The 25,198-nt window shown below is 51.0% G+C and overlaps 1 protein-coding gene across 1 annotated transcript in view; it reads left to right on the forward strand.

Annotated features, from left to right (window-relative positions):
• Window positions 1-25,198, forward strand: part of LTBP3 (latent transforming growth factor beta binding protein 3) — a 44,624-nt gene that overhangs the window by 11,576 nt on the left and 7,850 nt on the right. The window contains exons 3-23 of the mRNA XM_056853897.1: window positions 1,820-2,037; window positions 3,182-3,287; window positions 8,119-8,211; window positions 9,099-9,221; window positions 10,812-10,970; window positions 12,016-12,204; window positions 12,674-12,690; window positions 13,480-13,564; window positions 13,717-13,809; window positions 14,533-14,658; window positions 16,142-16,273; window positions 16,384-16,512; window positions 17,459-17,578; window positions 19,247-19,367; window positions 19,839-19,963; window positions 20,764-20,883; window positions 21,994-22,122; window positions 22,677-22,838; window positions 22,956-23,039; window positions 24,359-24,487; window positions 24,684-24,821. Coding sequence (XP_056709875.1) covers window positions 1,820-2,037; window positions 3,182-3,287; window positions 8,119-8,211; window positions 9,099-9,221; window positions 10,812-10,970; window positions 12,016-12,204; window positions 12,674-12,690; window positions 13,480-13,564; window positions 13,717-13,809; window positions 14,533-14,658; window positions 16,142-16,273; window positions 16,384-16,512; window positions 17,459-17,578; window positions 19,247-19,367; window positions 19,839-19,963; window positions 20,764-20,883; window positions 21,994-22,122; window positions 22,677-22,838; window positions 22,956-23,039; window positions 24,359-24,487; window positions 24,684-24,821 — 2,598 coding nt within the window. The remainder of the gene's footprint in view (window positions 1-1,819; window positions 2,038-3,181; window positions 3,288-8,118; window positions 8,212-9,098; window positions 9,222-10,811; window positions 10,971-12,015; window positions 12,205-12,673; window positions 12,691-13,479; window positions 13,565-13,716; window positions 13,810-14,532; window positions 14,659-16,141; window positions 16,274-16,383; window positions 16,513-17,458; window positions 17,579-19,246; window positions 19,368-19,838; window positions 19,964-20,763; window positions 20,884-21,993; window positions 22,123-22,676; window positions 22,839-22,955; window positions 23,040-24,358; window positions 24,488-24,683; window positions 24,822-25,198) is intronic.

A 25,198-nucleotide genomic window follows, 5' to 3' on the forward strand; every position in this document is an offset into this window, starting at 1 on the left:
AAAGACCGGACATAGTGCGATGGAAATCCGGTATAATTCCATTTCATGCGATATTTTCTCAAGCTTCATAAGTCCTTCATTGCTGTGAAGAAAAATGCATGGCTAAATGATGCCCATTCGTTGTCATTAAAATCATTGCAAACAAAGTACATACAAAGCAAAATACAATACAAGAATTGAATACAAAAATTACATACCATCATTTCATGAAGGGATATACCTTCCTTATACGCATGGACGGCAAAGTAAGACGTCTAAATGCTTACATTCACCCCGCCATTTAAAAAGGCTGTGAGAGCAAGCGAACTCATTACCGTAATGATCCCAATAGCCGTTACCTAACACCAAAATACCATACTACCCTGAATAAATGTTCAATTGATATTCTCAAAGAAAATTAGACAAATCCATATGTGTATTGAGTCCATGAGGAATCAAAGAATTAAACATAAAAATAAAACGAGATTCCTGTTGGGACATGATTCTATCTACATCTGTGATGGAAAACGGTTTCCCCTTAAACTGCCACACAACAAAAAACTGCATTTCAAAGTCCTGATGTTTCTTTTCTATGTAATGGGACGTTAATGGAGCCTCTAAATTCTGATTCCGAATCCGGGACCTGTGTTCTTGTATTCTAAGTTTTATTGGTCTCTTGGTTTTGCCCACTTAGGGCAATCCGCAGGGGCATCTGATGACGTAAATTACAAATTTACTATTACAATTTGTAAAATTCCGTAGCGTAAAATGAAAGCCTGTTTTCTCATCCCAAAATTCTTTTACTGGCAGCGCCTGCGCACAAGCGCTGAAGTTGGTTCCCAGTTCCTTCTTTGCTAATCCAGCCACCAATGTTGAAGATGCTTTAAAAACTCTTCATCCCAAAGTAAACATTTGACCACTGCAAATTATGCAGCCCCATACTCAAGGGGCTCTGCCGTGCGAGGGGATGTCTGCTGTTTTCTGACCCAAAGCCTGGCTTTAGTGCTGGCTGCTCCAAAGTGGGGGTGACCCTAGGAGAAATGAAGCTTAGGAAAGTAGAGGCAGAGCGTGGAGAGCCAGCGTGGTGTAGTGGTTAAGAACGGTGGTTTGGAGCGGTGGAGTCTGATCTGGAGAACCAGGTTTGATTCCCCACTCCTATGCATGAGCCGAGGAGGCTAATCTGGTGAACTGCATTTGTTTCCCCACTCCTCCACACGAAGCCAGCTGGGTGACCTTGGGCTAGTCACAGCTCTCTTAGAGCTCTCTGCCTCACCTACCTCAAAGGATGTCTGTTGTGGGGAGGGGAAGAGAAGGTGATTGTAAGCCGGTTTGATTCTGCCTTAAGTGGTAGAGAAAGTCAGCATATAAAAGCAACTCTTCTTCTTAAGAACATAAGAAAGGCCCTGCTGGATCAAACCAAGGCCCATCATCCAGCAGTCTGTTCACACAGTGGCCAACCAGGTGCCTCTAGGAAGCCACAAACAAGACGAGTGCAGCAGCACCATTCTGCCTGTGTTCCACCGCACCCAAAATAATAGTCATGCTCCTCTGATACTAGAGAGAATAGGTATGCAGCATGTATCCATAGTATCCATTCTAACTAATAGCCATGAATACCCCTCTCCTCCATGAATATGTCCACTCCCCTCTTAAAGCCCTCGAAGGTGGCAGCCATCACCACATCCTGGGGCAGGGAGTTCCACAATTTAACAATTCTTCTGCACCCCAAGGGTTTCCAAGCTGGGTGCCCCCTGTCCTCCCCCATCATTTGGGATTAGGGGCCACTGCTTGCAGATCGGAAGTGGGGGTTCTCTGTGGGTTCATGTTTTTTGCCCTCCAGTTCAGGTGCACCAACCCCTGGTCAACGTCCGTGTGCATCACCCCCCCGAAGCCTCCGTGCAAGTCCATCGGATCGACAGCCTCAGCTTGGAGAACGGTGGGCCGGGCAGCCAGCAGCACCTGATCCAGCACCCGGTGGCCCCCAAGCCTGCGTATATCAGGCCTCCCACCCAGAAGCCTTTGGGGCGCTGCTTTCAGGAGACGATGCCAAAACAGATGGTGAGTGGGATCGGGGCATCGTTAGAGATAGTTTAGGGTGGCAGAAGGCACCCTAGCTGATAGAACTGAACAGGGCTTTGAAACTGCTTCTGTGTGTGTGAGAGAGAGAACGCTACAGAGAACATAAGAACATAAGAAAAGTGGCCAACCAGGTGCCTCTAGGAAGCCCACAAACAAGATGACTGCAGCAGCACCATCCTGCCTGTGTTTCACAGCACCTAATATATTTGGCATGCTCCTCTGAACATGGAGAGAATAGGTATGCATCATGAGTAGTATCCATTTTAACTAGTAAACATGAACACCCCTCTCCTCCATGAACACTCCACTCCCCTCTTAAAGCCTTCCAAGTTGGCAGCCATCACCACATCCTGGGGCAGGGAGTTCCACAGTTTAACTATGCTTGGAACTGTTTCATTTTGGAGCAATGTGGAAGGTGAAAGGAGTGTGAAAGGAGAGAAGTTTCAGTTTCTTGCAGCTCTGAACTTTGGGGGGAAATTTTAAAAAAAGCAGCCCAGGAGAGGTTCATCTGTTCCCAGCATGCCCTGCTTGTGAGCTTCATTGTTGGGACATTTGGCCAACTATTGTTTGGGGGGAAAGCACTGAGTTAAGAGAGTCCTATAGTCCAACACAGCAAGGCAGCACTTAGATGGTAGGAGAAATCCTTGCAAGTAGATGGCTGCAGCTGCCTCCACTTGTGTTTTTAAATGTGAAAACCATTTCCTTCTGTTACTGAGACCTAGAAATTTTTAAAGGGTTGTGTTAATGTTTGGCTCTTGTGGCCCTTTCTTGTGTGCCCAGGGTAGTGCCGATTGTCACTTTGGGGTCAGGTAGCAATTTTCCTCCAGGCCAGATAGGCCAGGGATCCTGGAGGGTTTTCTTTTGGCCATCTTCTGGGCATGGAGTAGGGATCACTGGGTGTGTGTGGGGGGAGGTAGTTGTGAATTTCCTGCATTGTGCAGGGGGTTGGACTAGATGACCCTGGTGTCCCTTCCAACTCTATGATTCTATTATTCTAAGTACAAAAACCAAATCAGACACCCACCTACCTAGTTTAACATTAGTTTTTGCACATGCTTGTGGCTGGAACGGGTAAAGTCTCTTTCTCTAATTTTTGCCTTTGCCCTCCCGGTTCGGGACGCAGTGCGGGAGCAACCCTCTTCCAGGGCTGACCAAGCAAGAAGACTGCTGTGGAAGCATTGGCACCTCCTGGGGGCAGAACAAATGCCACAAATGCCCCCACCTGCAGTGTAAGTCACTTGGTATCGCCTTTATCCTCTAGACCAGGGGTGGTGAACCTTTTTTCTGCCAAGGGCCATTTGCATATTTATAACATCGTTCGGGGGACATACCGGGCGTAGATCTCCTGGGGAGGGGAGAGGCTAGGGTTGCCAGGTCCTCTTTGCCACCTGTGGGAGGTTTTTGGGGCGGAGCCTGAGGAGGGCGGGGTTTGGGGAGGGGAGGGACTGCAATGCCATAGAGCCCAATGACCAAAGCAGCCATTTCCCCACACACACACACACACACAATGGTGGCGGCTTCTGAGGGCCGCAGCAAATGATGTTGCAGGCCTTAAATGGCCTGCAGGCCGGAGGTTCCCCACCCCTGCTCTAGACTGGCAACTGTTTGTTCCAGCTTAGAAATCTCATGTGGTGGTGAAGTCTAGAGCTGTCTGGCTCGTTACGTTTATTTCATCCCCTGTCAGCTTCCCACATACTGTCGCTCCTTACTGTCACCCTGTAATGCTTTTCTCGCCTAATTGTTGCATTTAGGGGCCCTCACAGTCAAGCTGGAAGGACAATATGGTGGGGAGAGGTATTGGAATTGCACTGGGAAGAGCAGAGTTCAAATGAACTACCTACATTTTTATCCTACTCTTCGTCTCTAAACAGCTGGGAGGTTTGTATGGGTGTCATTCCCCCCATCCCTTCACGCCTGCCATTTCCCCCCCCCCCCAACCACCAATGGCTTTTCTGACAGCTGTGTGTGTTTTTTTAAACCACGTAGTAGTAGGTGTATCACTGTAGCATTGTAACCCTGTAGTGTACCTACTACCAGTTTTTAAAAAGCTGGCAAAAAGTACTCTCGCAGGGGAGGGAGGATGCTGACAGGCATGAGGTAAATTGGAGGGAAATCACAGAAAACACCCCCTGTGGAGTGTGAACTCTGTTGCCACTGCGAATGCAGATTAGAACAGGGAATAGAGCAGGTCTGGTCCAGCCCTCTAACTACTACAACACACTAGGCCTCTCCCTCCTAAACAGAGTTGCTATTTTCTCTGAGCTTTGGAAAACACAAAGCTGCCTTCTTGGGAGTCTGACCATTGGTCCCTCCCTCCCTCTACTTGACTGGCAGAGGCTCCCTGGGATCTCCAGCAGTGAGAAACCATTCCCAGCTACCTGAGATGAGACTCAGCATAAGAACATAAGAAAGGCCATGCTGGATCAGACCAAGGTCCATCAAGTCTAGCAGTCTGTCCACACAGCGGCCAACCAGGGGCCTCCAGGAAGCCCCCAAACAAGACGACTGCAGCAGCAGCATCCTGCCTGTGTTCCACCGCACCTCTCTGAGCCAGAGGAAACAACCCCTGAAAATTTCCTCAGCCGTGCATTTCCCATGCCAGAAGAAAGCAGCACCAGCTGAATTTCTGCCTGTTTCACAGCTGTTGAATGCACCCCTCTCTGATCCTGCCAGGGAAACACCAGGGGCATTCCTAGTTAGGAGGGTGAAACTCTTCAACTTCCATATATTTCACTGCATTCAAGAAGCGCATGGAGGTTGATGGTGGGGGAAAAATCCATTTGCTCTCAGCGCTGTGTCTGCCAGCGGAGTCCCTATGGGGCCAGCGCTGGCGGAATGGGGCCAGAATATCAGTTCGAGTTCTCACCCCCCCCACCTGAGCCCTGGTTTAATGGATTTTCCAGTTAATACAGTCGCCATGCAAGAGGCCGGGCTGTTTGTGTTGGCCGTCGCCTGGAATGTGCTTAGCCAGCCCTTCCCTCTCTCCCTACTCCCCACCACCACCAGGCAGCGGGCCGTCCTCCCCCTTGCTTTGGTACTTCAGTTGCCCCAAGGCAGCTTGTGGGTTAACGCCCTCCCCCACAAAGAATGCAATGTTTAGAGGTGATGTGAAAAACAGCAAGGATGACAGAGGCCTCTTAGATCATCATGTGTCACTTCCATCGTGGGCACCCTAGAAGCTGTTGCTGTCTCTGTGGGAACATTTCTGGTGCACGGCCCTTGGAAGTGCGCAACTATGCACTTGTCAAGCCCTCCCATTCGTTTCAGCGTGGCTTGCACCAGCGGTGTTCCCACAGCAGTTGTGCACAGCTGAGTTTTTTCAGGAACCAGATTTGTGTGTGTGTCTTTGTGTGAGACCACTGGACCATGGTGGAAAAGGGGTAGCCTTATTCTTCCCCCCACCAAGCTTTTTTGTGGGGCCTGCCCACTGCCAAGTCGTCTCAGCTGACACCCTTCCCCCTTCTCGTTCTGCAGTTCTCTGGCTTTCTCTCTCATTTTCTTCTCTCCCTTTCCTACTCACTGGTGTTTCTCATCAAACTGTTGGGTTTATCCTCTTGGAAAACTGCAACGGCGACACTTTCCCACTTCTGGAAAACAGCTGGTCCGTCCCCTCCCCCACAGTGTAGACCCTCCCTCTTTCCTACAAAATTTCGCTGGTGGCATGTAAACCTTGGGTGAGGCTGGCAGTGGGGCTTGGAAATTTTGTCTCCCCTCTCGCAGGGGTGTCGAACTCATTTGTTATGAGGGCCGGATATGACATACCGTATTTTTCGCTCCATAAGACGCACTTTTTTCCTCCTCAAAAGTGAGGGGAAATGTCAGTGCATCTTATAGAGCGAATGCAGAGGCAGCGGGGCACGGAGCCGGGCCGCCCCGGGAGCTGGCTGGGACGCCGCCAGCCGGCTGGGGGGCGGGAGGCCCCTCCCAGCCGCCCAGCGTAGTGGCAGCGGGGCGCGGAGCCAGGCCGCCCCGGGGAGCCGGCTGGGATGCTGGGAGCCAGCTGGGGGGCTGGAGGCCCCTCCCAGCCGCCCAGTGCAGCGGCAGCAGGGTGTGGAGCCGGGCCGCCCTGGGAGCCGGCTGGGACGCCGCCAGCCAGCTGGGAGGCGGGAGGCCCCTCCCAGCCGCCCTGTGGCAGCAGGGCGCGGAGCTGGGCAGCCCCGGGAGCCGGCTGGGACGCCGCCAGCCAGCTGGGGGGCAGGATGCCCCTCCACGCCGCCCCACGGCAGCGGGGCGCGGAGCCGGGCCGCTCCAGGAGCCGGCTGGGACGCCACCAGCCAGCTGGGGGGCGGGAGGCCCCTCCCAGCCGCCCATCGGCAGTGGGGCGCGGAGCCGGGCCGGCGGCGGGGTGCGGAGCCGGGCCGCCCCGGGAGCCAGCTAGGAAGCCTCCAGCCAGCTGGGGGGTGGGAGGCCCCTACCCGCCATGGGAGCCCGGCGTGGAGCCAGGCTGCCCTGGGAGCCAGCTGGGACACCGCCAGCCAGCTGGGGGGCAGGAGGCCCCTCCCAGCCACCCAGCACAGCGGCAGCGGGGCACGGAGCGCCGTCCGCCTGCTCGGGAACGCCCCTTTTTGTTTTTACTTTTTTTTTTTTGCTGGTGTATCTCCCTCATAGGGTTTTTGGTGCCAGGTTTCGACGGTGCAAGAATCCTCTTTAGGAGGCAACGCCGTTGGGTTACCTCCTAAAACTGTAAGGCAAGCCCCAACTGTTTCCCCCACTGTGTGTGTGAGACGCAGGGAGCCAGAGGCCTGTGCTCTTGCCCCCTCCCCCCTGCAGAAGGCTGCTGGGGGCGGGGGGGGTTGAGATCCCACCAGGCCTCCATCCAGTCACTCTAGCTGCAGCCAGGTCAACTCCCCATAGAGGGGTCAACCTCAGGAGCCAAGCAGACTTCTTTCCCACCCACCCCCAACAACTGGACTCAATAGTTTAGTACACGAAATAGTTTAGTACACCATTTGATTCAGAATATATTTTTTCTTATTTTCCTCCTCTAAAAACTAGGTGCGTCTTATGGTCAGGTGCGACTTATGGAGCGAAAAATATGGTAAATGTCACTTGGTCAGGCTGGTCCATGTGTACTGTGAAATTTAATGCCAGGTACTGAAGAAACAAACTTTATAGAAGACACAGGCAAAGCCAATTAATGATATTGCTTGTTACTTTATTTTTTTACTTAAAATACAAACATACTTAAAACAATAAAAATCGTACAGTATTTTCATTTATTTTTTATTTATTTAACAACGGGCTCACCAGCCCAGATCGGGAGCGGGTGGGGTGGGGTTAGGGTTGCCAGGTCCCTCTTCGCCATCGGTGGGAGGTTTTTTGGGGCAAAGTCTAAGGAGGGCAGGGTTTGGGGAGGGGAGGGACTTCAATGCTATAGAGTCCAATTGCCAAAGCGGCCATTTTCTCCAGGTGAACTGATCTCTATCGGCTGGAGATGAGTTGTAATAGCAGGAGGTTAGTAAACTAAGGAAACAAGAAACCTATGCTGAAATAGTGTAGACTAATGAAATAAGCAGCACGAGGCTCAAATATACAAATGTGAAAGCAAGATTGACTATTGGAATGATAATATAATTTTCAAACAATTGGTAAATGCATCACCAAAGGGAAACAAACAATATATACTGGCGTGTCACATTTATATATTTGAGCCTCGTGCATTAGTACCTGGAGGTTGGCAACCCCAGGTGGGGTGGCTGGCTTGTGGGCCAGATAAGAGCTCTCAAGAATCTGGCCCCTGGGCCTTATGTGTGACACCTCTGCCCTACAGCATCCAGTTTGGGGCTCGAAGCTCCATCCAAGGAGAAAAATATTCTGGGTTTTGCATTTCTCTTCCAGAACAGAGGGGATGTGTGGGGAAGGTTGGGTGGAAGAAAGTTAATAATCCTATGTGTAGATGTTAACATTTCTGGACAGGACTCCTGATGCTTCTGCATGGCACCTTAACACACCCTATCAGCGTCTCGTTTTGCCAACGGCCCAGCCCTTAAAGCGGCTCCCTGGAAAGTCTCATTAGAGAACCGTGTGTATTTTTTCAAATGTGTGTTTTCTGTCTTTCAGATTTAGGAGTGCAGAAGACAGGTCAGATCCGTGGGGAGGTGGGGAGTGACTGCCCGCAGGGGTACAAGCGACTGAACAGCAGCCACTGCCAAGGTACCAAAAGGAGCAAGTCTGCGAGTGTTTCAGGGTGGACTGGGGGACAGACCCTGCTCTTGTTCCAGATGATTGAAACACTATTCCTAAATATTTAAACATTTCAACTTGTTCTATCTTGTGGCCATCAATCTGCCACCTATGCTTGGAGGTTTTTTTGTTTGAAAAAACAACAATTTTAGTTTTTGAGAGGTTGATTGTTAAATGCCCCTCCTTGCAATAAGCTGAGAGTGCCCGAAGTGCTCTTTCTAACCCTACTTTGGAGGTAGAAAGAATGACTGTATCATTGCATATAACAATGTGGCAGTGTATCTATTTGCCACATTAGGGTGGTGGTGGAAGTCAGGGTTAGATACTGACTGTACCATAGAGTTAATGTAAAAATTAAACAGTAAAGGGGCAAGAATGCAGTCTTGTTTTACACCTCTCCTTACTGGGATCTTGTGAGTTAGGTGGCCTTGGGGGCCTGCTCTTGTGAAACCACTTTGCTTCAGATTGTGGAGACATGACCCAGTTTAGTCTGGATCATGCAACAAAAGGGAAAGGCTTAGATTTGGATTCAAATCCAGCTTCCAGCCACGGACTCTCTGGTTGGCCTTGGGTACGTTGGACTCAATCTGTAAATTGGTCACAACAGCAGGTCTGTCCCAAGAACTTTTGTTGCCTGAGGCAGAACATTCCAACAGCATCCTTCCATGGGGTAATTATCATGGGGCCCAGTTTATTGGGAAATTCTTCTGTGTAAGCCCCAGTGAAGTGAATGGGGAAAGGGAATGGGGTGGGTGCGTGGAGGTTGCTGTGGACAGAGGAAGCTGAATTTTGGCTTCTGCCTCTTCTTCAACTCCTCCTGCCCCACTATAAGTTGTGTGCCTCTCTTCTTCCCGCAGACATCAACGAGTGCACCATGCAAGGAGTGTGCCAAGGGGGCGAATGTTTGAATACCCAAGGAAGCTTCCGCTGCGCATGCAAGCCGGGACAGGTGTTGGGGCCTTCTCGCACCCATTGTGTGCGTAGGTATCTTGACTGAGGAGGATCTCTCCTAGCCTCTCCCCAATCTCAACCTTCCAGCATTTGTTTAGAAAACTCATATACAGCCTCTCTAGTGACTTGCTTGAGGTGGCTTGCAATGTGATACAATACGTCATTGCTGGCCACCCCTTCCTCCCCACACTTCCTGTTGATTTGTGGGGGTTACACTGCCTGACCGGGTCTACAGCGGCTGCTGTGTGCGTGTGTCAAGTGCCACCAAGTCGCCTCCGACTCATGGCGACCCTATAAATCAAAGTCCTCCAAAATGTCCTATCTTTGACAGCCTTGCTCAGATCTTGCAAATTGAGGGCTGTGGCTTCCTTTATTGAGTCAATCCATCTCTGGTTGGGTCTTCCTCTTTTCCTGCTGCTGCCACAGGTCTATGAGAATGCCATCTTGATATTTTATTTTATTTTATAGTTGTACTAGGATATTGTGGTTTGAGCAGATGATTTTATGGTTTTAAATGTTGTTACCTGCTCTGAGCCCGGCCTGGCTGGGAATGAGGTTGGGCTATGAATGTAACAAACAAACAAATAAAATAACACAAAAGCAAACATCGAGCAGCCTAAAAACTGAGTTCTCTAAATCAGGCTTGATGCAGACTGTAAAAACTGCTAAAAAAAGATGGAACTCCCTTAGAAAAGCCTGGGCAAATCAATGTTTTGCCCTGGCACCTAAAAGGAATGATAAGACAGTCGCCGGGTGAACCTCAGTGGGAGAGGGCATTCCAAAGGTAAGGGGCCACCACTGATAAAAGCTCTGTCCCTGGCGGGCTGCAGTCCTCTGGGACCGGCAAAGCATAACTTCTGTGTTCTGCACTGTGCCTTACAGGCTGTTGGCACTGAAGAAATGTTAATCTTGGCAGCAGCTGTGTTACTGTTACGAGGGGTGGAGGGTAGTAGTATCAAATATGGGGAAAGACAGAGAGCTAAGCCTGAGCCGGCGCAAATACTTGTCGGGTTTTTTGTGCTGTGCCTCCAGCCCGTCTGTTTGATATGCTCTGATTACACGGCAGTCCGAAACATGCCATGCATCACCAGACTTGCTTCTGCCTCTTTTGTTTCATACCTTGCAAGACTGAGCTTCCTGTATGCTGTGCCCCAGGGCCCTGTCACGAGGCAGTCTGAATCCTGATGCCAGCGTAGTGTAGTGTAGTGGTTAAGAGCGGTGGTTTGGAGCAGTGGACTCTGATCTGGAGAACCGGGTTTGATTCCCCTCTCCTCCACATGAGCAGCGGACTCTAATCTGGTGAACCGGGTTGGTTTCCCCACTCCTACACGTGAGGCCGGCTGGGTGACCTTGGGCTAATCACAGCTCTCTTAGAGCTCTCTCAGCCCCACCTACCTCACAGGGTATCTGTTGTGGGGAAGGGAAGGTGGTTGTAAGCTGGTTTGATTCTCCCTTGTAGAGAAAGTCGGCATATAAAAACACAACTCTTCTTCTAAATTGAACCCTCGTCTGGTGTTTTAAGAAGGGAATTAGAGGGCAGGGTTTGTTTTGGGGTGGGGGGTTTAGAGTGGAGTCCTGCAATGCTCTGACCTCCCTCTCTTTCTCTGGGGGAGGGACAGCAGAGAAAGGCGGGGAGAAGAGTTCGTGTTTCCGGCTGGTGAGCACCGATCACCAGTGCCAGCACCCGCTGCCCACCAAGCTCACCCGCATGACCTGCTGCTGCAGTGTGGGCAAGGCCTGGGGGACCCGCTGTGAGCGCTGCCCAGCTGATGGGACTGGTAAGTGGAAGCATTACCCCTGGTCGTGCCTACCCTGGGGAAGTGGGTCATGCCAGGACCTCAGCAGAGATGCCTGGTCTCCCTCCCTTTACCTCCTGCAGTCTGCCAGGCCTGGATCAGCCCTGTCCCATTTCTCTTCGCCCCCTCTCAGAGGCCCTCCAGAACCATTGCTTTTCCTGATCATCTATTGCCCATCATGTCGTAAGAACATAAGAAGAGCCATGTTGGATCAGATCAAAGGCCCATCCAGTCTACAGTCTGTTCACGCAGTGGCCAACCAGCTGCCTCTAGGAAACCCACAAGCAGGACAACTGCAACAGCGTCATCCTGACTTTGCTCCCCAGCAACTGATATGTACACTGCATTCCTGAGCCTGGGGGCCGAATGGGCTTAGGAGGCACCCAGACCCCAATGCCGGCATCTGTGCCACCTGTGGCGTGCAAACTGGCACAGACACCAGCATTGTGCCACTTGCACCAGCCCCCCAGGACTGCCACAGCAGCACAGCCCTCAGATGCCAGCTCGGACTCCCACCGGCGTCCTGTCAGCGCAAATCCTCGCGCCAACATCCTGGGAGGCGTTCCTGGGGTGTTCTGGGGGCAGAGCTCCCAGTAGGCAGACTCCTAACCCCTTTCAGTATGGGAACACCTCCTTGGAGGCGTGGTGGTGGTGATGTGGTGGCACCATCTCTGGCTGCTGCAAGGCTCAGGAATGAGCTGAAAAAGGCATACTGCTTCTGGTACTGGAGAGGTTGAGTATGCATCATGACTAGTAGCCATTGATAGGCCCATTCTCCATGAATTTGTCCACTCCCCTTTCAGAGCCTTCCAAGTTGATGGCCATCACCATATCCAGTGGCAGTGAGTTCCACAGTTCAATTACTGAAGAAGTGCTTTTGTCTGTCCTGAATCTCTCACCCTTCACTATGCTCTGTACAGCACCTAGCATGCTGCTGGCACTAGAGAAGTCTGCGTACGCTTGGGAGTAGCCTGCAACGGGGTGCTTCTTTTTACGGATAAGCTCATTCCTCTCTCCACCCCGGCAGCTGCTTTCAGAGAGATCTGCCCTGCGGGAAAAGGCTACCACATCCTGACTTCACACCAGATTCTGACCATCCAAGGAGAGAGCGAATTCACACTCCAGATTCACCCGGAGGGCACCACTGACTTGCAGCAGCAGCCCCGCATAGATCTTCCCACCTATCCACCTGCCGGGAGTGACTCGCAGGAGCCAGGTCAGTGGGGAGGGATTAAGAGATGAAGAGGAAAAGCCTAAATTGTGAAGGGGTCCTGGCTCAGAGGTAGGGTTGCCAGGTCCCCCCTGGCCACCGGAACGAGATGGGGGAGTAAGGGTGCCAGATCCCAGCTGGGAAACTCCTGGAGATTTGGGGATTAAGCCTGGGGAGGACAGGGAACTCAGTGTGGTACAGAGCCCATCCTCCGAAGCATCCATTTTCTCCAGGGGAACTGATCTCTGTAGTCTGAAGATGAGCTGTTGAACACTAGACCTTACGTATGGAAGACAGATGCTCTACGACTGAGCCATCAGTGTTTGGGTGGGTGTGGAGGGGGATTGCCCTATCCAAATAGTAATCAGTAAAACCCTATCCAGTTTCATACACTGTAATTTAGCAGAGAGTTTATCACCGTCCTGTTTTCAGAAGCTCTAACCTGTTCCTTTCCTTCTCCATTTGTGTCTTGCAGTGGTAACTCTTGCTATGGTAAGTGCCGGACGAGAGGAGGAGGAAACCTGTAATAATATGAGGTGGAAATGAAGTTAATGGCATATGAAAGAAAAATCACAGAAAGCAATTGCTTTGTCCAGTTGTGAACCCTTCAGAGATAGAGGGCTACCCAGAAGTGGTTTCAGCACCTTGGAGATTGAAGCTAGGGCAGAGATTCAACGAGGTGGGGTTTGGGTGCCCTTAAGGATGGCAGGATGGGAAAAGAGACACATCTGCCGAACACAGGCCTGATTCACCCAAAAATCACATGGCCACTTTTTGTTTATTTTGTGGGGTTTGACCCTCGGCTGAGTCTTCAGTGGCTATTATTATTACCACTACTTGAATTAGCTCCATCTTGGTATATTTATATGTGGATCAATGATGACAATGTAGTTTTAAATTAGACGTTTAATGGTTTTATACTGTTATTTTTAAATGGTTGTTACCTGCCCTGAGCCCAGCCTGGCCGGGAATGAGGGCGGGCCAAAAAGTTAAATAAATAAATAATAAAACAATAATAACAACACGAAATGGGAGTTAAGCAAGAAAGCCGCTCTTCCTCATTGGGGAGGCTGGTGCAAGAGAACCCCCTTCCTCGGCTGGGCCCCATGCTGATTTGCAGGAAAGCGGAGATGCCGTGTGGATTTTTCTGCCTCTGCACCAAAATGTCTTGGGTGGGTTTTGACAGGGCCTGCTGTTGGGAAAGTGTTCCCCATGTCACTGGGAGGGAACTGGAGAGATGATGCTCCAGGCTAGCAATGTACAAATCCGCCCCATTTCCAGTTACCAGCTTATGTGACAACCACAGAGGAGCAGCGCGTGGATCACATCCCTGTCAACATTCCCACCCTCGCCCCTCGTTACCCTGGTGAGTGATCAAGAATTTTTTTGGGGGTGGTGAGGGCCTTGGAGGTTGGAAATACCCTCTAGATGTACCCGCATCCTGCATTGGCGTGGGGGGAGGTGTTTGGAAGCATGGAGGGCCAGATTTTCAGGCAGTGTCTCCATTTTGACTCACAGAGGTGATTGCTAAGCCCACGATGGCGGTGGTGGTGTACGAAGAGGAAGACAAGAACAGAAGCACCATGGATGTTGCTCCCACTCAGGTGACAGGTGAGGGCTGGGGTGGTGTCACTCCACAGCCTCGTTCGAGGCCCAGCAATGGTCGTCTCATATCTGCTTCTCTCAGGCCTTCAAAGTGGGGCTCTCCAGTCTGCCCCCATGGGCAGACCTAGACAGTCAAGTGGACATGATTGGACCAGAAGCAACGGGTTGAAAATAAAAGACTTTCCAGCTAAACATTAGAAAGAACTTTCTAACAGTTAGAGCAGTTCATCAGTGGAACAGACTTCCTCGGGAGGAAGGGCTCCCCTTCCTTGGAGGTTTTAAAGCAGAGGCTAGATGGCTGTCTATCAGCAATGCTGATTCTGTGAACTTAGACAGATCAGGAAAGGGAGGGCAGGAAGATTTGCATCAGTGTTTTGGCTCTCGTGGCCCTTTCTTGCATGCCAAGGGTAATGCGGATCGCCACTTTGGAGTCAGGAAGCAATTTTCCTCCAGGCCAGATTGGCCAGGGATCCTGGAGGGGTTTTGTTTTTTTGCCATCTTCTGGGCATGCAGTAGGGGTCATTGGAGGTGTGGGGGGAGGTAGTTGTGAATTTCCTGCATTGCACAGGGATTGGACTAGATGACCCTGGTGGTCCCTTCTAACTCTATGATTCTATGGGGATGAAGGTGGGAGGCCTAGTCTGATGGGGTCTGCTCCGCTTCCCAGCTGAGTCTTGCCCTTGTGTCTTGGGTGTGGTTGTTTTCCCACCTCTCTGCCTTTCTCTTCAGAAACTGACATCTGCAAACTGAACCGCAACATCTGTGGCCATGGCGAATGCATCCCTGGAACCCCCGGCTACATGTGCCACTGTTACTCAGGGTACCGCTGGCACCCTCAGCTCAGGCACTGCGTAGGTAAGGGGCGTCTTCCCTCAAATTCCCACTTCTTCCTTCTCACACCCATACTGCGTTTCTCACTGTGTCATCCTTGTGTGTTACCCTTGTCCTGTGATTTTTTCACGCTGTAAAGGTGCAGTAAGAATCATTTTGCCCTTATGATTAGTTTTGATCCAGAGTTCAGCTGTGGGATCTGTGTTCAAAACCAAAACGTGGAGTTTCCAATTCTGCGCCACAGAGGGTGACATCTTGCCCTACAGCTGCAGGCTGGATGGAGCACAGAACATGTGTAAAGTCCCTTTCCTACACTCCAGAGGAACATCAGTCAGTTCCAATAAATCCAGAGGAGAGGAAGGGTCACTTCCAGACAGGGCTGAACCACAAAACCTGCCTCTTTATGCATTGTGTAGTCAGACTCTGCTTTCAAATGTGTGCTTCCGTGATTAGGGTTGTTCTAGAACTGGAGAGGTCCAGAGACAAAAGCCCCCTCGGTCATAAAACTCACTGGGGCCATTTTTGCATGGTAATTAGCAGCGCGTTCCAGGCTGAATTGCCCCGCATATTTTTTTGAATTTTGCACGCTGAACCATCATTCCAGAAGTGACTGTGAAGCCGGCGCATACCTGCCTCGCATCACTAAACCCATTTAACCCGACCTTTGGAATTTGCCGGGAAGAATCTCCCTCAAGGAACCATGCAAAACAACAGCAGCGCGTTAGCTATGCATATAATAATGACTATGCAAACAGGAACAAAGGAGCAGGCGAGTGGGGGGAGTGGAACTCCTTTTGTGTCGGGACCATGAAAAGGCATTTTTAAAGTCACATTTTAAAAAGAGATTTGAGTGAGCATCAAAATTGACCATGCAAAAATGGCCAAGTGACCTTGAGCCAGTCACACTATCTTTTGAGAGCCAGGCCTACCTTACAGGATTGCTGTGAGGATAATATAGAAGAGAGGGCAGAGCTGCCTCCCACCCTTTGCTCTTTGCAGGCGGGGCAGGTTAAAAACAAGACTGATTTCCTTTGTGATGGTATCAATTGAACCCCACTGCAGTACACTGTATGCTTAAAAAAAAAAAATAACCAGCATATGAAGCTGTGGTGCTTCTCTTAGAAACTTGCTGGCATTTCTGGCTCAAAAACACCATGATGGTCTCCTAATAGGGAACCCCTAATTGTCAGAGAAATGGGTGGGGGAGAATAGATACCTAAGCATTATTTATTAATTTATACCCTGTCTTTCTCCCCAGTGGGGACCCAAAGCAGCTTACACCATTCTTCTCCATTTTATCCTCACAACAACCCTGTGAGGTAGGTGAGGCTGAGAGGGTGTGCCAAGGCCACCCAGTGAGCTTCCATGGCACAATGGGGATTCAAAACTGGGTCTCCCAGATCCTAGTCTCGCACTCTAACCAATGCACCATGTTGGCTCTGGAGCTTCTGCTCTGCCCAGGGCAAGCAGCTGTGTTCCTGCTCAGGTCCCCTCTTCCTTCCCCCAGATGTGAACGAGTGTGAGACGGAGCCGTGTGGCAGCGGGAAGGGGGTGTGCATGAACACGGGGGGTTCCTACAACTGCCATTGCAACTGGGGATACCAGCTGAAGATTCACAAGGGCGTGCGGTCCTGTATGGGTAAGTTGTCCGTGGGTCTGGGCGGGGGGAGAGGGGGCAGCATTCCAGGGGACGAGGGGAAGCACTGGGCTCATCTGCCTACTCTGCATTGCCTTCTTTCCCTTGCCCAGATATCGATGAATGTGCCAAGCCCAATGTCTGCGGGGACCGTGGCTCCTGCATCAATTTCCCAGGACATTACACATGCGATTGCCATCCGGGCTACCGGCTGAAGTCCTCCCGCCAGCCTCTCTGTGAAGGTATTGGGTTGGCAGTGGAGAGGAGGGGTTGGGGGGGCATAGCACCCCAGACCTGGGGCAGAAGCAGGGCTGAGTTCTGTAATACGGGTGAGCATCTCTGAGCAGGAGCACTGTAACTCTTGCAAAACTGAGGAGCTAAACCCTGCTTCCAGTGCAGGAAGGGTTTTCTGGCTGCCAGACAGCTCTGGCTGCACCCAACACATAGTTAAAATAAGGAACTCCCTGCCCCAGGATGTGGTGATGGCTGCCAACTTGGAAGGCTTCAAGAGGGGAGTGGACATGTTCGTGGAGGATAGGGGTATCCATGGCTACTAGACAAAATGAATACTAGTCATGATGCATACCTATTCTCCCCAGGATCAGAGGAGCATGCCTATTCTATTAAGTGTTGTGGAACACAGACATGATGCTGCTGCAGCTGTCTTGTTTGTGGGCTTCCTAGAGGCACCTGGTTGGCCACTGTGTGAACAGACTGCTGGACTTGATGGGCCTTGGTCTGATCCAGCATGGCTTTTTTATGTTCTTACTTCCAAACCCCAGTCTTGCTTTAAGGAAATACTGATACAGGAGTTGAACATGCAGGATGCAAAGCCCTTCATTTACACAGAATTCTTCTTCATGTGGGAGGTTACAGAAAAGAAGATATTTCTTCTTTTCTGTGGCAGGGCTGGATATATACTGTGTTATTGCGTGCCAGCAGATTTCCCACTCCCCAGATGGAAGTTATGGCTTTATTTAGGCTACAAAGAGGCCATAAAGATCCAGCCTGAGAAAAGGCTCCTGTCTGTCTTGAAAGCTTGTACGCTGACTGGCCCAAACTCAGGAGCAGTTATCCATCGCTCTGTGGAGTCAATTCAACTCTCCAGACATTTCCCAACACATTGCTAATTTTCCCTTCCTTGTGTTTGTTTTCCTTTTAAAAAAATTACCATCATTTCCTTTTCAGATATCGATGAGTGCCTTGACCCTGGGACATGCCCTGACGGGAGATGTGAAAACAGGCCTGGCAGTTACAAATGCATCCCCTGCCAGCCAGGGTTTCGTGGCCAAAATGGAGTGTGTCATGGTAAGATATCAGGTGTGGGCTCCATCTAGGGCCAACCTCCAGGTGGCAGCTGGAGATCTCCTGGGATTACAACTGCTCTCCAGGCGACAGAGATCAGTTCACCCAGAGAAAACGGCCACTTTGGAAGGTGGACTCTATGGCGTTATACCCCACTGAAGTCCCTCCGTTCCCCAAACCTTTCCCTCAGCAAAGTTTTTCAACTGTACACTTGAAACTGTGAAAACCTGAATAAGACTGGCTTCTTTACGGAGATGCAAAAAGGTGCCCCACATGAAAACAGTAGTAGAGAAAGTGGGAGTGGCCAGAGACAATGTTTATAGGCCCCGTCCCCCACCTCGTGCTGCTGGCTACCCTCTATGCTCCCCACCTCCCCTTTCACTTCTTCACATTGGCACAAAAATGCCGATGGAGGCTGTGCCCCCCCCCCCCCCGCAGCCAGCATTCCTCCCCTCCTTCACAACAGAGCTATGGATCCCTTGGCTCAGCTGTGAAACAGAAAAAAGCCCATTAAGAGGTCGAAGGGGAGGAGGGGGCAGGAAAAGTGGAACTTAGCCTGGCATTTGACCGTGGGGCTTAGTTGTGCCCCTTCCCTAGACTGGCTGCAAGAGGGGCTTCCACATCAGAGTTCTGCTTGTAGCCCCCACCCCGCACTGCCCTCACCAAAGATGGTGAGGGGTCTGGAGTCCAAGTCCTGTGAGGAAAGGTTGAAGGAGCTGGGTATGTTTAGCCTGGAGAGGAGACGACTGAGAGGGGTTATGATAACCATCTTCAAGTACTTGAAGGGCTGTCATATAGAGAATGGTGCCGAGTTGTTTTCTGTTGCCTCAGGAGGTCGGACCAGAACCAACAGGTTGAAATCAAAACAGTTTCCGTCCAAACATTAGGAAGTACTTTGTAACAGTTAGAGCGGTTCCTCATTGGAACAGGCTTCCTCAGGAGATGGTAAGCTCTCCTTCCCTGGAGGTTTTTAAGCAGAGGCTAGATGGCCATCTGTCAGCAAGCCTGCTTCTATGACCTTAGGCAGATGATGAGAGGGAGGGCACCTTGGTCATCTTCTGGGCATGGAGTAGGGGTCACTGGGTGTGTGTGTGGGGCGGAGGTAATTGTGAATTTCCTGCATTGTGCAGGGGGTTGGACTAGATGACCCTGGTGGTCCCTTCCAACTCTATGATTTTATGTTTCAGTTGAATCAAAGGAGGTTTTCATTGAGAAAAGCCTTATGAGCCCCACGCATCATGCTCAGAGTGACCATGACATTGCATGAAAGCTCCCCTCCCCAGAAAAATACAGGGGCACACCACTCTCCATGTGGGAGTGGGAACCCCTGCATGGAGGCAGCCTGACAAATATATTTAATCTGCACTGTTTGTTCTACAAGAAATGCTCTGTTCTCATTGCAGCAAGATCTTGTCATTTGGTCCCAATTCACCTCTTGCTCTGCAGGTGCTCTTGGGCTTGTGGCCCATAGAGGTCTGGAAGGTGGGGTGGGAATTGCACTTTCAGTAGGAATTGCACTGGAGGACCTCAGGAGTCTCCTCTGTGTCTGGGATTCCATGAATACGGCTCTTTTTTGGGGTGCCTTCCAGTTCTGCTTGTCTTCAGCCCTCTTTCTCCACTGATATATTGAGGGCACAAGGAAGGGAGCCCACTGGATTATTCTCCCCACAGATGTGGACGAGTGCGCCGAGGAGGCCCTCTGCAAGCACGGGTGGTGTGAGAATGTGGCCGGTTCCTTCCGCTGTACCTGCGGGGATGGATTTGTTCCTGCGCCGGATTCCCGCAGCTGTCTTGTTAAGTGCCTTCCCTTGGTTTGCAGAGGGGGGGACAAGGAGGCCTGTGTGGTCTGGTGCATGTGACTTCACAGCAGTCCAGCCAATGGCAAGGAGGAGCCCACAAATGAGCAGTGGGCAATAACAGGAATAGGAGTCTTGACCCCCCTATCTGCACAATTGAAGCACCTCTTTTCCCAGAGAGAATGACCCAGGAGTTATGTCTGTTGACCAGGAATGTGTCCTTGGTACTGTGATAGAGTAACAGGACACAAACCCAGATGCAACTGTGCTGTGTTGCCTGCCAATGGCTTTCTCTCTTAGGAAATAGATGCTGGGTCCTTTTAACTGCCCACAAAGAGAACAAAACTTTGTTTAGGCTTGCTGGGTGCTTGCTGGGTGCTTTGCGGAAGAGACCATGGATGGCGTCTCTGTCCAGAAAGGGGCTTCTCCATCCCTCGTTGGGCAGACGTTCTGGCTTTCTCCTCTGCAGATATCAACGAGTGTGAAAATGGGTCTCTGTGTGCCAATGGGGTATGTGTGAACACGCTGGGATCTTTTAAGTGCCAGTGCCCGGTGGGTTTCCAGGCTGTGAAGGAAGGCCCGCGCTGTGAAGGTGAGAACAGGGTATGCGCCAGGTGCGGGATGATGATATTGGTCTGAGACTGGGGAGGAGGAATGGCATTTGAATTCCAGGAAGGGAAGGAATTCCGCATGAGTGCCTCTGAGCATGTGTAGAGTACTGCTCTGTTTCCTCACCTCCCCAAGGAACTGCATGTGACAGGTGTTTGAGCCCCACTGCCTCTCTTGAAAAAATAACTGGGGGGTATATTGGCATGGGGGAAGTGACCCTGGACTGGGGCACTGCTGGCAGAGAGGCTGGGTGGTACAGGGGGCCATGATAGTTTCTTGTCTTCATATTCTTGGTTCAGCCCAGGATTTCTGTTCACTGCTACCACAAGAAATGGCCATGAAGTTGGACCGTGCCTTTTCCCTCCCTACTTAGCCACAATCAGCCTTCATACATGTAATCAGATCGAGGCAAGCCTTTCAGACAGTTCCTTTTCCCTTTAAAATCGAACCCCTAACAATGAAGGGTTCTGGATTTCGCACCAAAACTCTGAACAGGATCATGGTCTCACGTTCTGAGGTTGACGAGAATGAGATCAAACACCATTACAAAAGGCAGTGTGGGAAATCCCTATGCTAGGCCATTTTGGATGAAAACAAAAGGTGACGATAAACCCATTCTCGTGGCTCTGTGTCGTGAGAACTGATGAGTACCATATCCTTCTGACACTCTCCTACCTCTCTGTACTTTTTAAGCTCCAGCTGTTACATACCTTTGTATAATAAAGCTTTTAAACAGAAAAAAAAACCAAACCTCTCCTTTCTCTCCCTCTTTGGTCAGTGCAGATGTGAACGAGTGCGACTTCCCAGCCGCCTGTGTGGGGGGAGAGTGCGTGAACACCGTGGGCTCCTACCAGTGCCTGTGCCGGCCAGGCTACCAGTTGGAAAGCGGCAGGAAATGCCAAGGTCTGAAGCCCTTTCCCTAGTTCCACATCTCCACAGGGTGGTAACTCAGGACTGACTGAGGAGGGGGGGAGAGAGGCTGGCTGTTTGCCCAGACAACTTGGAAGCCTGTGAAAACTGCACCCCTGGCATGGGAGACCACGTTCCTTGTAAATGGAAGCTCCACCCTTTACAGGAGGAGATCCTGCCCACAAAAGACCCCCCACACTAGGGTTGCCAACCTCCAGGTAGTGGCTGGAGATCTCCCGCTATTACAACTGATCTCCAGCCGATAGAGATCAGTTCACCTGGAGAAAAGGGCCGCTTTGGCAATTGGACTCTATGGTGTTGAAGTCCCTCCCCTTTCCAAACCCCGCCCTCCTCAGGCTCCGCCCCCAAAATATCCAGGTATTTCCCATTCTGGACCTGGCAACCCTACCCCCCCAACAAACGCATTCAGGGCCCGTTCTCTGCCCAGATCGCCCAAACAGCTGTTTCACGTGGCACAGGGCTTAGCTCGCTCCTTGGTAACATGAGCATCACCTCCTGGAACCACGTTGCCATTGGCCAAGTCCCAGCTGAGCCCACATTACTGCCAGTGATAAGGGGGCTCGGCTCGCTCCCGGCATAGCCTCTGCGTAAGGGTAGCATTCAGACCTGCAGCACTGCCAGGCCCTAGTGGCACTTGGTGGAGGTCTCCGCTTCCAACTGCCAGTGATGTGGAAAGAAGCAGAGGTGTACCTTGCTGGGGCTACGAAATGCCTCGAACTGCCCATGCACATGCCCTGTAATCTGGCCTGCAGACACATGAAGTTGCCTTATACTGAATCAGACCCTTGGTCCATCTGAGTCAGTATTGTCTACTCAGATCGGCGGCAGCTCTCCAGGGTCTCAGGCAGAGATCTTTCACATCACCTACTTGCCTGGTCCCTTTAACTGGAGATGCCGGGGATTGAACCTGGGACCTTCTGCATGCCAAGCAGAGGCTCTACCACTGAGCCACAGCCCCTCCTGCCAGTGGGAGGTACACAGTAAGACTAGCTCAAAGAGATGAGATGGCATGTTGCCAAATGGGGGGGGGAGCCTTTGTGTGTGGTAGAGCCCAGTGTGCTAGTGTGGCCTTGCATCCTTCAGATGTCGACGAATGTGCCAAAGACCCCAACCTCTGCCAGCCTCACGGAGCCTGCGAGAACACCGATGGCTCCTTTGCGTGTGTGTGCGACGAGGGATTTGCTCCCTCAGAAGACCGACAGAGCTGCGAGGGTGAGTACGGCTGGAGGGAAGGAGAACGTCCGCGAGAACGCCATTCCTGGGATTTTTGGCACGGGAGAGTGACCCACCTTATAGAATCATAGAGTTGGAAGGTATCACCAGGGTCATCTAGTCCAACCCCCTGCACAATGCAGGAAATTCACAACTACCTCCCCCCAACACCCCCAGTGACCCATACTCCATGCCCAGAAGATGGCCAGGGTGCCCTCCCTCTCATGATCTGCCTAAAGTCAAAGAATCAGCATTGGTGACAGATGGCCATCTAGCCTCTGCTTAAAAACCAGGGAAGGAACACTTACCACCTCCCGAGGAATCCTGTTCCACTGAGGAACCGCTCTAGCTGTTAGAAAATTCTTCCTGATGTCTAGGCGGAAACTCTTTTGATTTAATTTCAACCCGTTGGTTCTGGTCCGACCTTCTGGGGCAACAGAAAACAACCCGGCACCATCCTCCATATGACAGCCCTTCAAGTACTTGAAGATGGTTATCATATTCCCTCTCAGTCTTCTCCTCTTTAGGCTAAACATACCCTTGTCTCTCCCTAGAGCTGCCCCACAACAAGAAGGAGTGCTACCTGAACTTTGATGACACCGTCTTCTGCGACAGCGTCCTCGCCACAAACATCACCCGCCAAGAATGCTGTTGCTCGCTGGGGGCCGGATGGGGGGACCACTGCGAAATCTACCCTTGCCCTGTTCTTAGTTCTGGTATGGGGGGCCAGATGGATCGGGGGGGGGTTAGGGCTGGGAGTGGGAGGTGAGGGACAGTTGAGGACTGGGAGACACAGGTTCCTTAATATCTCTACTCTCTTCACACACACCCAGTGGAATTCCATACTCTCTGCCCAGATGGCAAAGGCTTCATTCTGGATGACACCACCCTCAACTACGGCATCCCAGCGCACCGAGGTGAGTCTCTGGAGACATGGGCCATTTATGTGGGGTCAATTTTGATGCTCGCTCAAAGCTCTTTTTAAAAATGCAACCTTTAAAATGCCTATTCACGGTCCCGATGCAAAAGGAGAAATTACACCCACACGCCTGCTCCTTCGCTCTTTTGTTTGCATAGCCATTGGCAATGGTCGTTTGCATAGCTAAGCCGCGTTTGTGATTTTTCATGGTTTTTTTCAGTAAATGCTTCATGCGGGGGTGGAGCAAATACAAAAGGTCACGTTAAAGGGGCTCTTAAGAAATGCAAAGCAGGTCTGTGCTGGCTTCACAGAAACTTGGCCCTGGTGTCCACTGGCTGTTAGTGCCCCAGCTGGCCCACAAGAAACAGTCTGTAGGAACCCCCCAGCCTTTTCTGTAAGCATGTCCTACTCTAAGGAAAGTACCCTGGACAGACTTACACCCCACTCTCAGACTTACCAGACTGGAACTGCATCACAGACGTAGTAAAAACGGGAGTCCTTCTGAGCATGTGCAAAGTGTTTTACCCTTCCCCCACATTTTTTGGGAAAGGCTTCCATGGAAAACCGTATGGCTTAGCCTTGTTGGGACCATAAAAACTGGAACAACAAGCATTTGTAATGCAGGCATAGTGGCCACCCTCGGTTCTCTGTCTCTAGCATGGAGTACTGGGAGGTAGATTGCCTCAGAACATGGAGGTTCCATTTAGCTATTGGGCCTAATTAATAACTGATGATCGCTCCGTCACACACATGAAGCTGCCTTCTACTGAATCAGACCCTTGGTCCATCAAAGTCAGTATTGTCTACTCAGACCGGCAGCGGCTCTCCAGGGTCTCAGACAGAGAAAGGTCTTTCACATCACCTACCTGCCTAGTCCCTTTAACTGGAGATACTGGGTATTGAACCTGGGACCTTCTGCATGCCAAGCAGATGCTCTACCACTGAGCCACAGCCCTCTCCATTTTGGGAATCACAGCTCACTTCTTCAGGTGCTACTGGACTCTTGCTGTTCTCTACTTCTATGGACAGACTAACACGGCTACCCATCATGACCTACTGAGGCAGAGAATGCCACATTTATTTCTCTGGTTGCTCTCCTGTCAACAGGCTGGGGCAAACCTAAACCAAGCTTCCCCAGCAGGCCGCAGGCTTAGCAAACCCTTCCTTTCTTAAAAGCCTAGTGGCACCTCTGCATCCATGTAGCATAGTTCTTGTGCTACTTGTGAAGAACTGCTTATAGAAACAATGCATTGACCATAGTACTTCTGAGCAGGGAGGCGTGTGGTGTGGACTGACTGCCTCCTCCCTTTGTTACAGACATAGACGAGTGTGCCCTGTTTGGGCAGGAAATCTGCAAGGAAGGGAAGTGTGTCAACACGCAGCCGGGTTATGAATGCTACTGCAAGCAAGGCTTCTACTATGATGGCAACCTCTTGGAGTGTGTTGGTAGGAAGGGGGGAAGGGCGGCATGCACATCTTCATATGGCAGGGCAGCTCCCAGAGCAAGATACTGCAGCCAGAGGTCTTTTGCCCCAATGTGAGAAGACCTTTGCGTGTGCCCCCCTTGTTGGTGACGGCGCTCCTGAGCACGTGTGCTTGCGAAAGCCTCAGGATTTGAATTGCACAATTGTCTCTTCCTCAGATGTGGACGAGTGTTTGGATGAGTCCAACTGCATGAACGGGCGCTGTGAGAATACCCGAGGGGGCTTCCGCTGTGCCTGCCCTGTCTCTACCATCTATGATGCCACCCAGAAGAAGTGCATTAGTGCCAGTGAAATCGGTGAGTGGCATGCCCCTTGAAAAGCAACTCTGGGCCTGTACCCACCTCCCTCTTAAGGGCTGGGCCAAAGAACAAGCTGACTCCCAAGAATAAGATTCACTTCGGTCACCACTTAACAGTGTTGGACTGAACTGGGGAGATCTGGATTCAAATCTCCACTCAGCCTCAAAGCCCACAGTGTTCTTGGTCTAATCTCCATGGGATGTGTAGATTCTTCTCTTTACAGAATACAAGTGAGAGAGAGCAATAACATTAATCAGTTTATTGGGAAGGTGAATTTGCACATGGCTTGATCGATTAGTGGAGCTGCAAGTTTGTTTATTTCACTTTGCTTCTGGTGTGTTTCTGTAACGGAACCATAAAGATTTATCGATTGG

This window comes from Euleptes europaea, chromosome 7 (genome assembly GCF_029931775.1).
Source record: "Euleptes europaea isolate rEulEur1 chromosome 7, rEulEur1.hap1, whole genome shotgun sequence".
Lineage (NCBI taxonomy): Eukaryota > Metazoa > Chordata > Lepidosauria > Squamata > Sphaerodactylidae > Euleptes > Euleptes europaea.